The sequence below is a fragment of the Montipora capricornis genome, chromosome 5 (genome assembly GCF_036669925.1).
Source record: "Montipora capricornis isolate CH-2021 chromosome 5, ASM3666992v2, whole genome shotgun sequence".
Lineage (NCBI taxonomy): Eukaryota > Metazoa > Cnidaria > Anthozoa > Scleractinia > Acroporidae > Montipora > Montipora capricornis.
The window spans coordinates 17826113-17838401 of record NC_090887.1 but is presented as its reverse complement, the minus strand read 5'-3'; the positions used below and the strand labels follow the sequence as shown (position 1 = coordinate 17838401).

Genomic DNA, 12289 nt, shown 5'->3' with positions numbered 1-12289 from the left:
TCTTTAGGGATTCGTCACGCGTTCCTCCCAGAGTGGGTATAACATACTTGCTCTGGGCCTGGTTGTTCAAAAGCCGTTTAACGCTAATCCCAGATTAAAAATTAACCAAGGAGTTAATTTCTCTTCGCCCAAATGCTGTTCAACGCTTATGTTCGGCAAAACTTTACATTAGAAGAAGTCAATCTTGAAAAACAAAAATAAGCAAATGAAACTTTAACCAAAGAGTTGAAAACATGAAACAAACGTTTACGCTGATCCTGGATTACGTTAATCGGCTTTCGAACAACCGGGCCCTGTAGAATAGACTGGAAGTCCATTGCCTTTTCCGACCAGTTTGACCGCGTGTAGTTTGTAAAGATTGAGACTGGCGCGAGACATCATTCCGCGAGCTGTGAAGAGGGTTTCTATCAACCAAGGTTTGAAGGCAAATCATGGATTCTTTATCTTCTTTCCCCATCCATAATAGTTATGCAGAGACGAGAATCGTTATCGCTTCGAGGTGGCATATTTGATCCACGTAGGTTCCTGATCTTTTGTTGCTTACAACCTCGAAGGCTCTCGAAGTCGCTGAGGTCCAAACTAATCATATACATAGCTATTTTATTTCAGGTTGAATAAGCATAATGTTTTTTTGTTTTGTTTTTTTTTTTGCCTTTCACTGACTTTTAAGATGTCATTCTGTAAGCTTCTGTTCTTTATTTTTTGTCTGTGAAAGATGAAAGAACAATAATTAATTTCAGCTCCAACGGGTTGTTAATTTCTTTACGCACATTTAGGCTCTCATCGAAGATCGGCGATCCAGCCAAAGTCAATGAAGTGATCTGTGTGTGCAATCAAGTGTACTGGAGTGAAAAATTTCCCGTTAACATACTAAATCGCACTGAGAACAGGATTATATGAAATGGGTGAGGAGGCATATTTTATCTACATTGTTATCGAGTAATTCCGACAGCGGTCGTGTAAAGGCACCGGCCATTCCGTCTGAACACCAGAACGTGGGAAACTTTCCCATGGAATGTAAACTTTGCACTTGTAATATTTCTAAATGAAAATATTTTTTCTTGTTTGGAACAAACGGCCTATCTCCTTAGCTAACACTCTATTGAAACAACACACACCATATTTCTGGTCGTCGGTCTATTGCCATTATCAAACGAAGACTACAAGTCGTGATATTGTTGTTATTATGATTTGTCTGTTCGGGTATTTTTTTAAGTGTTCGTTTTGCTCTCTTTATCGAATCACCTAGAGATAAGTATTTTTCAAACCTACACTGGTTTAAATGAAGTTTGTTTAGCTTTATTCTTCGCTGTGAGCTGTCTGTAGATCATAGCTTGTTTTCAATTTCTACTTCATTTTCTGAATACAACGCTGATATTAACAGACTGTTAGTTTGATATCACGACTTAGAAAATCACTTGAGAAGCAGTTGTGTCGGTTTCGTATTGTGGCTAGTTTAACGATCGTGTCAATTGCAGAACTTCACGAGAATTTGATGTCGTGAAAAAATGTTCAAACTAATTAATACCATGACGACTTTTTCATACCCAAAAATTATGCCAACAAAATACAGCAGCTTTGCAGATGAACAAAACTGCCCGCCGGAGGAGTTTGACTTGAGGAGGGTTTGTGTCTTGGTTTACTCTGTGGTGGCTTTTATTTTAGGAAACGCACGTTTCAGACATTGAGTATTAAATAAATTTATTTTGGTTATAACGAAGCTTATATAACCATTTTAATGTGCAAAAGTGTTTTACAGGGTTTAGACTTGAAGAGATCTCAAATCGAAGCAACTTTGATCACGGATCGAATTCATTGAGAAGCTTTGGTCACATGACCAAAGCTAGCTCGCTTGAAACGGAAGTGTTATCTTTTCCAAAAAGCACCAAAGACTTCGTGTGTGTTGTTTGTATAAACTGTGCAATCAACGAGTCTTCATGAAGCTCTCAAGAGGTAAATTTTTAACTTCCATTAGCGTAATTATTTTCCGAAGAGAGAATCTTGCTTCCATATTTGGCAAAAACGTTGCTCATAGGTGAATTTCTTGTAAACAGCAGTTTGCTTTGACAAGATTTCCCCTTAAGCTGTTACATGTAGTCTTCGCCGATTTCTTTTATCTATCTATATTGAATTAAGTCTGGAATAAAGTGGGATTTCTTATTCATCAGTCTTGAAACATGACAGTTTAGTACAACAATCACAGTATTATTGTCTTTGACACTAGACTGCTTTCTAGTAGCAACAGCAGCAAGAAAAAAAAATTGATAACTGTTACATTCTTCAATACACATGCTTACCTGTAGTTAAGGAGAATTTTTTCTTGTGTGTCATAGCTAAAATTTTGGACTTTTTAAAACTGAAACTGTTTTGTATATTGGTTGATCCTTATGAATGCACATCTGTCAGTGTTATTTTATGACAATTTATTACCACAAAATGGAATTTAAAAAATCATAATCCCTGTTTATCTGAGTGAATAATTTTCAGACAAAAGAGGTTTCAAGTTATTCTGATTCTGATGAGGTACCCGATGTGAACTTGACCCAGTATACCTCATGAGAGGGAAAAATAATGACTATCTTAGAATGTCACTTAAAGAAGACCACAAACTGCACTCTTGTTATATCTGCACTTTCATGTAAAATATTTAGGAAATATTGCATTACTGAGTGGTACTTACATACAGTAATGAAAAAAATATATTTTCCTGATATTATTGTTATTATTATTATCATCATCATCATCATCATTAGTAGTAGTAGTAGTAGTAGTAGTAGTAGTAGTAGTAGTAGTAGTAGTAGTAGTAGTGGTAGTAGTACTGTAGTTGTAGTAATTAATTAAAGTTTCTGAGAAAAATTATTACTTTTTTTGTGATCCTGAATTTGACATCAAAATCCCATGACTGATTAGTTGAGAATTGCTTATGTGTATGTTGCAGGTCATTTTGTTCCTTAGGTTAATTCGCAACAAAACTAGGCCATTTTGTTTCAGACGAGATCAAGTTGTTTAACCTATAATAGGTCAATTTGGAGCAGGTACAAAACACAGGTCACAGGTCATTGTTTTACCAATACAAAAAGTATCCTAAACTTGATCTAGGTTGAAACAAGTTGACCTACATGTAGGTTGAAACGAATGGCCTAGTTTGGTTGCAAATTAATGTAAACAACAAAATGACCTGTATTGTTTTTGTGTGTAGAGTCCTCTGGGCATATTTTTGGTGGGATTAAGGGGGTAGTAGAAATGCCTAGATTTATCTGATGGACACAGTAGAATATTTAATTCACCTGCAATGGCGTCGAAGTCATTGTTACGCGAAAGGTGTTTTGGTGGAACAAAATATACTCTTACGGAGCTCAAGAATGGAACATCAATTGGATAAACAAAACAGGCGGTGAAAAATAAATATCTGTAATCTTGAAAGCGACGAGTAATGGTATTTGACAACAACTGCATCTTTCGCAGTTGGATCTTTGTTTCCAATATTTTACTAAATGTCATGTTATGTACAACAATGAAACCAAATGGCAAATTATGTATGGGTTTAACAAACATTGAAAGAATCAAACGCCTTGAATGCATCTGTCTTTACTGAAGTCGCATCTCAGTTGTCTGGCTGTTTACATTTATTTTGTACTCAACTCTGCACAGTCTTCAGGGAGAGAAAAGTGGAAATGTGACAGTGAAGAATTACTTGAAAGAAAGCTTGTCGTCTATTTTGTGCTTCATTATTCACAGAAAAGGTTCTTCAGAAAAGGGTTTGATCCTGCCTATTCCATCTCCAAGGACTGTATGGGAGAGAATACTAAAATGCTAATATGAGTTCTACCTTAAGAGAAGTGTTTGGGCTCTTCTTTTTCTTCTTGTACATTGTGTAATACTACAAAAACTCTTCTTTTGACAGATGATGACCTGGAGAGTGGGTACCTCAGTCCTGGGAGTGATTCAACGATATCACACAGTCAAAAGCAACAGAATACAAACAACTTTCTCATCCCTGAACACAAGGTAACCACATTGGTTGTTCCTTATGCAGACAATTGATCAAATGGACCTGAGTATTACAGTATATGTCTTTTTATCAATGATAAATCACAGTTTGTTGATCCACAGCAAATTTGACAATGTTCATGTTGCATTTTTTCATAACCCTTTCCCACCTAAGAGTTTAAGACTTTTAGATTTTACTTTCCAGTTGGGGGTGCTTTAGCTGTTAATGTGTTAAAAATGAAAGGGCTTTTTGTGGCTTGAATGTTATTGAAAGCCAATAAGCAACAAAAATAATCATCTGATACATATTCAGGCACAGGGTGCTTAGAGTATTTACGAGGCTTCAGTGTCTGGGGCAGGCTCACATGTACCATGGCTTCTACATGTATTCTATTGACCACACAAAATAAATTGCTAGGAAGAAAAATAATAATAACAAAAATGCCCGATTTTAGTGTTGTTTGGGCATTCTTTAATGGACAGAGATCAGACTACACATCTGTATTCTGAGCATGTCAGCATTTAATTTATTGATAGCAGAGGTTCATGTACACTGTACTATGGTATACCGCAACTTATAACCCATGAATTTTTGGTCAATTTGGCTAATCTATGTCTCATGGTGCAAACTCACAGGACATTTCTCATGCAAAAACCCCCGTTTGCATGGATATTTACCCTGTGAATTGCTGTAGCAATCATGTCTGTTGAAAAGAAACCATGCCAGCGGAGAAAAGGCAGCAAAAGAGTTTTCATTTTACATGGAAAAATACAAACTTGTTTTCTGGAGTCTAGTGGTGTGACATTAAAAAGGTGGTTGCAAATGGTGTTCCAGAATGTACAAGAAAGTAAAAAAATATGTTCTCAATGTCTTTGAAGTTGAAGAAAAGTTATGAGCAGACGGTAACATGAACTTTAACCGAGTAATTTTGTAGAGTAGAGAATTTAATACACTGTGTTTACGAACTATGAAATTAACCAACCGGTCTAGGGAGAGAAAAATTACAGCTCCACTGGAAAACACTGACAGGAGTCATCCAGACTTTGCACATTCTGTCCTTTCATGGTTGAAATTTCTTTCTCAGTTAAGCAAAAAACTGCCTAGTTTTTTAGTTTTTGACACGCATTGACAATTAAATTGATTAGATTTTTTTCCAGAGACCGACACGCTTTCTTTCTTGCCAAATTTTGAACAGTCCATCGAAAAAACACAAAGCATCACCATCAGATCAACACTGGCTTTTTACGAGTGGGTTTTTGCTTGATATGTAAATTAATGGGAGGGTTATAAAATAAATAAACCCCTTTCTGGCTTGCTGGTATGTTGGCTGATAATGTCCTTGGCTAAGAGATTGTCCTCGAAATTTAATTTTACTCTCAAAGGTTTGCATCTCAGCCGCAGGCATTGTCAGCCAACATGCCAGCTACCACTGAGGTTTATTTACTCAGTGACAGAAAGAATAAAGTGCATTACATCTCTCTCTGTTCTTTTAGTCCAATACAGTGCGCATCAAGTTTGAGTTCAGGGGAGAAAAGAGGTAACCTCTGAATTATTAATTTTATTTCTTGTTAGAGAGTACAGGGAGACAGACATTATTGTGTGCCCAAGATGTAGTACACAAACATGTAGGTACAGTTTCCCAAGCATTGTTTGGTGACTCCTACATGTAATTGGGAATGGTGGGATTTCTGGCCTGTACCTGGTCAATTGTACGATCCTGCCCCTGTCATCCCTAGTTTTAGTGTCTTTTAAATTTAATCGTGTTTTAATTATATCATGGGCGGTGCCTCGCATGGGTCCTCGTGTCCCGTTCGCACCTTCCCTTTTGACCTTATCACTTCGTATCACTTTGCATATATATTTCATTTCTTTTCGGCTATTTATTTTTTGGTATGTAACATGTGTAATGGTCAATAAACTTGTTAAAAAAAAAAAAAAAAAAAAAAACTTCCTTTTGGAGCTGTTACTTTGTCTGTGAGTTCCTCCTGATGAGGGGCATTTGAAATTCCCATAAGCAAGAATCATTTTCACCTGGAATTTAGTGTCTTTTCTTATTGTCAATAGTTTACACTCTGAATCCATTTTTGCAGTTTCCTTTGTTCCCACAAAAACATCCTACCTATCGAGGCATATACACCAGACAGACACAGCTACCGCAACTACTGTAACCTTAGTTAGGGTTAGGGTTAGGGGAACCCTAACCTAAGCCATTCTTGATTTCCACAGAATTATTCCAGTCTCCAGACCTGTCATTTTGACAGAACTGCTGATAAAAGTGAAGACAGCGTATGGACAGGAACTCTCTATGAATTATGTGGGAAATGAGGTACACCGTACATCCTGCGATTTGTACTTTTTCTGGTCATTTTACATGTACGTGTATTGTCAGTGCCTGTCTATGAGTCAGAGAGCAGTTGGCTCAGGAAATGTTGGATTGGCTGTGTGTGGGATGGGTAAAGAGGCTTGTTGGATGGCAGTTGTGTAGGAAGGGTTGGGATGGAAAACACTTCAGTGGGTAATTAACCCATTCACCGCTAAACCGGCCATTATTAGTATTTTACTCTGTCTAATGCCGGTCTATTTTACTCGTCAGTGGAGAACCCCCAGGAGTCAATGGGTTAAACATTTTTTTCAGCCAAATAACTTTGTATCATGGTGTTGCAAGGTGACAATTCGGAAATTCAAAATGCTGTATTTTCAAAATGAAAGATGTCATGGAACTCGAAACTTGCAAAAAGATTTATTGCTAGCTCATCTTCAACCTCCAAAAGATACAAATTCAAAGCACCTCGCCGTTTTGAATTTAGAATTTGATGAAGTCACTGTGAAAACCATCTATGGAGTCTTTAAATAATAAAATATTATAATTTATTGTAGTAATAATATTATTATTGTTATATTTAGGGCGTGTTGGATTGCCCCTATTCCGGAATAATATATAAAGTGATGATTGAAAACGGTATATCTGGCATTTTGAAGCAACAAGGATGATAAAGATATGTTTAAAGTAGCATTTTAGCAAGTGTTTGACAATTTTCGTGTGAATCTCCATAAGAACAAAGGATTTCTAACTTCTATTCCATGTATTCCTATTCCTTAATATGGTCAATCAAACGCACCCTTAGCATTTTAAGGTTAATCTTCAATTTTTGAGCCAACTTCTTTTTCCCCTCCTTAGATTGCAAATGCAATTCCTATTTTAAACCAGTCAGACCTTGACAAAGCTATTGAGATTTTGGATCGCAGTCAGCACCTTACAAGTCTGAGAATTCTCTTGTCATTGCCTAATGGAGTTACGGAGAATTCCTGCCAGCAAAAGACAGGAATGCATCCCCCAAGTAATCCCAAAATTGGATCTCTCTTTGGTATTGCAAGCAAGCCATTTTATGTAAGTAAAACATGGTTAAAGCCTAGATAGGGTTATTATGTAATTAATTTGATTGGGTGACAGGAAGTATCCTTTTTGTACAGAGTAGAGTTTTTTTTTTAATAATTTATTTTAGCTTTTTCATAAAGTTTACTTACACTGTATAGAGTAGGTAATAAGCCTTTCCGCAAGTTGATAGCTACATGTAGCTTTCAATAATGGAAAAATTTAAATACAGGTTGCAAGTTTGCTTTTCACCCTGCATGACACACAGTGAAAGGTACTGCATGCTTCAAGTTACACCTGAACCTGTAAGCTTCTGTTTTTGTACCTCACTCATTGCCATGCTTGCATTGATATAATGGCTTTCCCGCCGGCTGAGCTTGCAAAAGAGGCGGGAAATGAGGTTCTCACACAGTGAAGGGGGGCTGGGCCTGAGTTAGGTTATCACGTGTCTGTTTCTTGTGTGGCAGACGAATGGCATTCAGTGTGTGAGAATTAACTATTCCTTGGCTTAAAATAACGTAATGTTTAAGAGACAATAATTTAACTTTGCATCTTCTGTCTCATGTCACATTAAGTCAAATTATTAAACACTTGACTGTTTTCTTTTCTTTACCTTAGAAAAGAGGACGACCAACTAGATATGGCTTGGGAAATAGGTAAGGTCATTAGTGTCCCAAATGTTACGTACTGGTCAACAAGCATTGTAACGAGATTAATTAGTTAGTTTTGATTATTTGCAAAATTAAGGTCAAACTTCAAGTCATGCTCATCACAAGATCAGTGAAGTATCATTAATTTTATCCAATTCAGGTTCAGTCAAAATGTGAAACTCGATTGTTGTAAACTGTCACTGTATTGTACTTGAAGAAACTTACAGAATTCAAGGTTACTGAGTAAGGCAAAATATCTAAGGGAAGAGAATGTTGTTGATCATTTTTTTCGATTAAAAGATATAAACAGTACTTGACTGTACAATTTGCATGTTGCAGGATTAGCTGTATTTAACATACTGACTTTTGAGGAATCACAGATGGTGTTGAGATAAAAATAGTATTGCTTTACATGTACCAACAAACTCAACCCACATAATGACGTGCAGTCTGGGAATCGAACCCGGGCAACATTGGTGGGAGGGGAGTGCTCTCCCCACTGCGCCATCCCTGTACCACTGGAATTGCAAAGTCGTTGACTCAGTCTTATCCTGACTTCCCCTTTCCCTGTACCTGGTCCCCATAAATAAGATGTTTTGCAAAATGCAGGAAACAAAGTGAAGTAATTGTTAGGAATTTTGGGGTTCTAATATTGTTGATTTAGAATTTATGTTAATAATAAAATTAGGCATCTTTCTAGATCACAGTCAACACCAGATGAGATTGCTTACATTGCTGGGGACCCACCCAACACTCCCAGTCTCTCAAGGTACAGCTACATCTCGTACATGTCATCCAGCAGTATTCATACCACAGGTCGTAATTCACCTCCTCCAGGATTCCATCAAGATCATCAGATCCCTGTACAACCTTTTCACATGGTCAGGGTAAGGACTGTCATGTTCTTTTTGATGCTTGTGATTTTAAGCTACTAATATAATACAGTTTCCACACCAGCCTTGGTTGTAATTTTATTACAGTTCACTTTGAGGATTGAAGGTGATTGTTGACTTGTGTTGGTGTTTATGTTTGAGTCAGTGAAATGTGTTCTGGGGACTATGCTGTAACTACTGTAGAACAACTCAAAACATTTTCTTTGCATGGAAAAATAATCAAAGGACAACTGTGAAGAAGTCATGGATACAATGCTTACAAAGTGGGATTTCTGTTGCAATCACTTGCTTTCTGATCTTGTTTGAAAATAATGACTGAATTGGTGTTACATTTTTATCTAAGAGTAATGTGTTATCATTGGTAGGCTACTCCAGGTCATTTTTAAATATCTGAAGAGTCCTCGACTGTATAAACAGCTATGAATGCCTCAGTTTGTGATAACTGAAAACAAGGATTGTTTCCAAAACTTTTCAACCTTTCATGAAATTTGGAATGAGAATCTGGAGAGAGCCAGGTGAAAATAATCGCCAACCGATGTTTTCAGCTCCTTTTAACTTTTTACGAGGTTGTTAAAAGCCTATGAAGTACCAGAGGATAGCAATTTAGCTTGGAAAGAATGAATAATTCGTGTTTGATTCTTATCGCAAAGGATTGCTTCACTATTGAACTTCAACAAGGTGATACCAAAAACATCTGGTTTTTTCTCAACTTTGCAAACACAGCTATCGATTTGTTTTAACCCCGTCTTTTACATTTAAGCACCTTTAGCTTTTAAAATAATATGTTACAAGTATACCTAACCAATAGAATGATGAAGTAATAATAACAAACTAAAAGAGCAGTAGTTTGCTTTAGGTGAACACAGTTGTTACTGTCCGTGACAATCTCACGGCCAGCTCCTTTGCTAATACGAGTGAGCCTGTGAACTTGGCAGATCGGCGAGCAAATGTCTCTGCACATTCATTTTCAACACACAGCGCCTTTAGTCTTCCACTGAGCAACGACAATCAATCCCATCGGAATGAAGGAAAGTCTAATAATATTTCAAAGTATTACGTTGCAGCATTACTTCGGTAAGGGAAACACTGGTACCCCAAGCTCATTGTGAGGGAAAGCCGACAAAGTTATAAGGATCTGTGTGGGAATCTGGATAAAAGACCTGAAAAGATAATTTGACGATATAATTCCTAACCTTATTGCCATTGTGGGTTGCCTCCTTCCTGTGTGTTTTTTCCAGATTCGACGCAAATTAAGCCATTATCAGTTCCTCGATTGTCAACAGTTACAGTGAAATACCAAGGCTGAACACTGAATTCCGTCAAGCCCACTAAATTGAGTCAATTATTCCTGGTTAAAATGTTCCCGCAGTTAAAATTCCACAGTAGAATTCAAGGGCAAAGATTTTTCTTTCATTTCAATCCGCTTGCCACACAATCGAAGCCCTGCCAGAGAGGTCACGCGGCTGTAAGTGTCCCAAATGAATCACTAAAACAATGAAAAAGATCCTCTTCCACACACAACAGCACACGGTGACCGTTCAGTTTCCGCTTGGGTATGAGTATTAATTTTGTTTGTGGCTTGGTAACGAGTCTTTGTCTTTGTTTGGTAACGTCATCATTTTGTTGGCTTTCCCTCACAGGGAGCTTGGGGCGCCTATGAGGAAAACGTCGAAAAATCAATATTGATTTGAAGTCAACAGTGTGGGTGACCAATTCAGAAAACCAACCTTGCATGCAACTTAATTATCATTGTGTACAAACTAATTTTGAGTTTAGTCCTATGTCAACTGTATTGAATGAGCAAGCTCTTTGTTTTCTTTGAAGGGTGAGGGAGAATTCATTCCGGAAAGCCAAGATCACGTGGTATGTATTGGAAAAAGCAATATTGTTATTACTATGACTGTATGGGAGGTGACTGGAATATCATTTGCCATCAGTTAGGATTTTACAGTGCTGTAGTGGTTGTCATTTTTATTGCAATAATTATTTAGGGTTAGGGTTAGTACCAATCGAGTTGGATTTTAACTCATTTACAGGAATTCAAAATAAAAGGTTATCAAGCCATTATCAAATGAGAGGAAAATTTTCCAAATTTGATGATGGTGCTATAAAGTCATTTAACCTGTTGACCCCTCAGGGGCTCTAAGATGCCCCTGGTTGACGAGTCAAATCCTCTGGCGTTAGACAGTCAAATCTGTCAAGTCTTACTCCCAGGATTCAATTGGTTAAACATGGTGTAACCTTTTATTGTTAATATTTGTGATGAAAATAAGTGACCAAAAGGCTAAATAAGGAAAATTGTGTGGCTTAATAAAAGGCCTGCCTCTTTATCCTGAGCAATGTGTGGTTCTCATGTTGTACTTTGTTGTGTTATGAAAAGTGGTTTAAACTGTGATAGTGATTATTCGTGCCCTTCCACCTCAGTGGTCTGCCATGAGTGAGTGAAATGGTCTGATGCTATACGTAACAGGGACAATAATCTGGATTTGACAAAATTGAAAGAAATAGTTGCTGGAACCCATATTTATGCTACAGTTCCAGTATTTCCAAGATGTCCGTCAAGTTTATCATGGTTCTGTTTTTGTTTGCTTGAATTTCCAGGTTCTTCCCAGACTCCAGAGATCAACCAATGTCTGGTTTGACCCACTCTCACACAGTCAGGTAACAAACGTAGAGTGGTGCATTGTTTTTGTGTCGGAGGTCAGTCTACAATCTTCATCAAACGTCTCAGTCAGTCATCAACCCTTGTGCACCACAACAGCACTAGAGTTTTTCATTAAATTAAGGTTGCACTTCATTTAAGATCTTGTTGTCATGGAGTTTGAATTTTGATCATTCTGTTGCCCTCCTTAAAGGTGAGGATTGTTTCCAGTCCAAGTTCTGATGGCTCATGGAGAGGATCATCATTTTCAGTTGACAGGTACTGTTTTCTCTTCATTTTCCCTTTGCTATTGGAGTTTCTTTTTGTTTAAAGCTGTCGCAAACCCATAATGATTTCATTTTTGTTCAAACTATTTCATCTTTTCAATGAACTTTGGCTCGTTCTTAGGGAATAGCATTATTTTCAAGCAGTGCCAAACAGTTTACCCAAAATGTAATCATGCATGTATACTTCTACAATGATAACACAAGGGCACGTTTTCAGGGTTAGGCAAGCTTGTGACCTGCAGGTAGCAGTGAGGAAACTGGGTGTCCATCTTTCGATACACACCTTGTTGCTTTTCTTATGTAATTAAATGCTGTTCTTATTGGAGCTAGCCAAAAGAAAGACAGCGTGTTTGGAAAACAACAAGGTCAATTTCAGCTTTTCTTTCACCATTGGAGGGCAATAATAACCAGAAGCGTATCTTTTTTAAAGATTAAATGTTTTTGTAATTGCTGT

At 37.3% G+C, this 12289-nt stretch overlaps 1 protein-coding gene across 4 annotated transcripts; it reads left to right on the top strand.

Moving 5' to 3' along the window:
- Positions 1–359: 359 nt before the first annotated feature.
- Positions 360–12094, top strand: LOC138049733 (mitogen-activated protein kinase kinase kinase 2-like). Of its 4 annotated transcripts, none has more exons than XM_068896143.1 (11): positions 360–517; positions 777–905; positions 3905–4008; positions 5485–5528; positions 6218–6317; positions 7170–7379; positions 7983–8020; positions 8703–8901; positions 10732–10770; positions 11509–11568; positions 11763–12085. In XM_068896143.1, the coding sequence occupies exons 2-11, from the start codon at positions 902–904 to the stop codon at positions 11877–11879; spliced, it is 915 nt and encodes a 304-aa protein (XP_068752244.1). In that variant the 5' UTR covers positions 360–517; positions 777–901; the 3' UTR covers positions 11880–12085. The 4 variants fall into 4 exon arrangements, with proteins under 4 accessions (XP_068752244.1, XP_068752245.1, XP_068752243.1 ...); XM_068896144.1 differs by having other exon boundaries at positions 396–416; positions 11763–12086; XM_068896142.1 differs by lacking the exons at positions 360–517; positions 777–905 and adding an exon at positions 1437–1953 and having other exon boundaries at positions 11763–12094.
- The last annotated feature ends 195 nt before the right edge of the window (positions 12095–12289 follow it).

Excerpts from the sequence above, each read along its gene's own strand:
- LOC138049733 (XM_068896142.1), top strand. Across the intron at positions 4,009-5,484 it reads TTCTCATCCCTGAACACAAG|TCCAATACAGTGCGCATCAA; the intron begins GTAACCACATTG and ends CTGTTCTTTTAG. Across the intron at positions 8,902-10,731 it reads AACCTTTTCACATGGTCAGG|GGTGAGGGAGAATTCATTCC; the intron begins GTAAGGACTGTC and ends TTTTCTTTGAAG.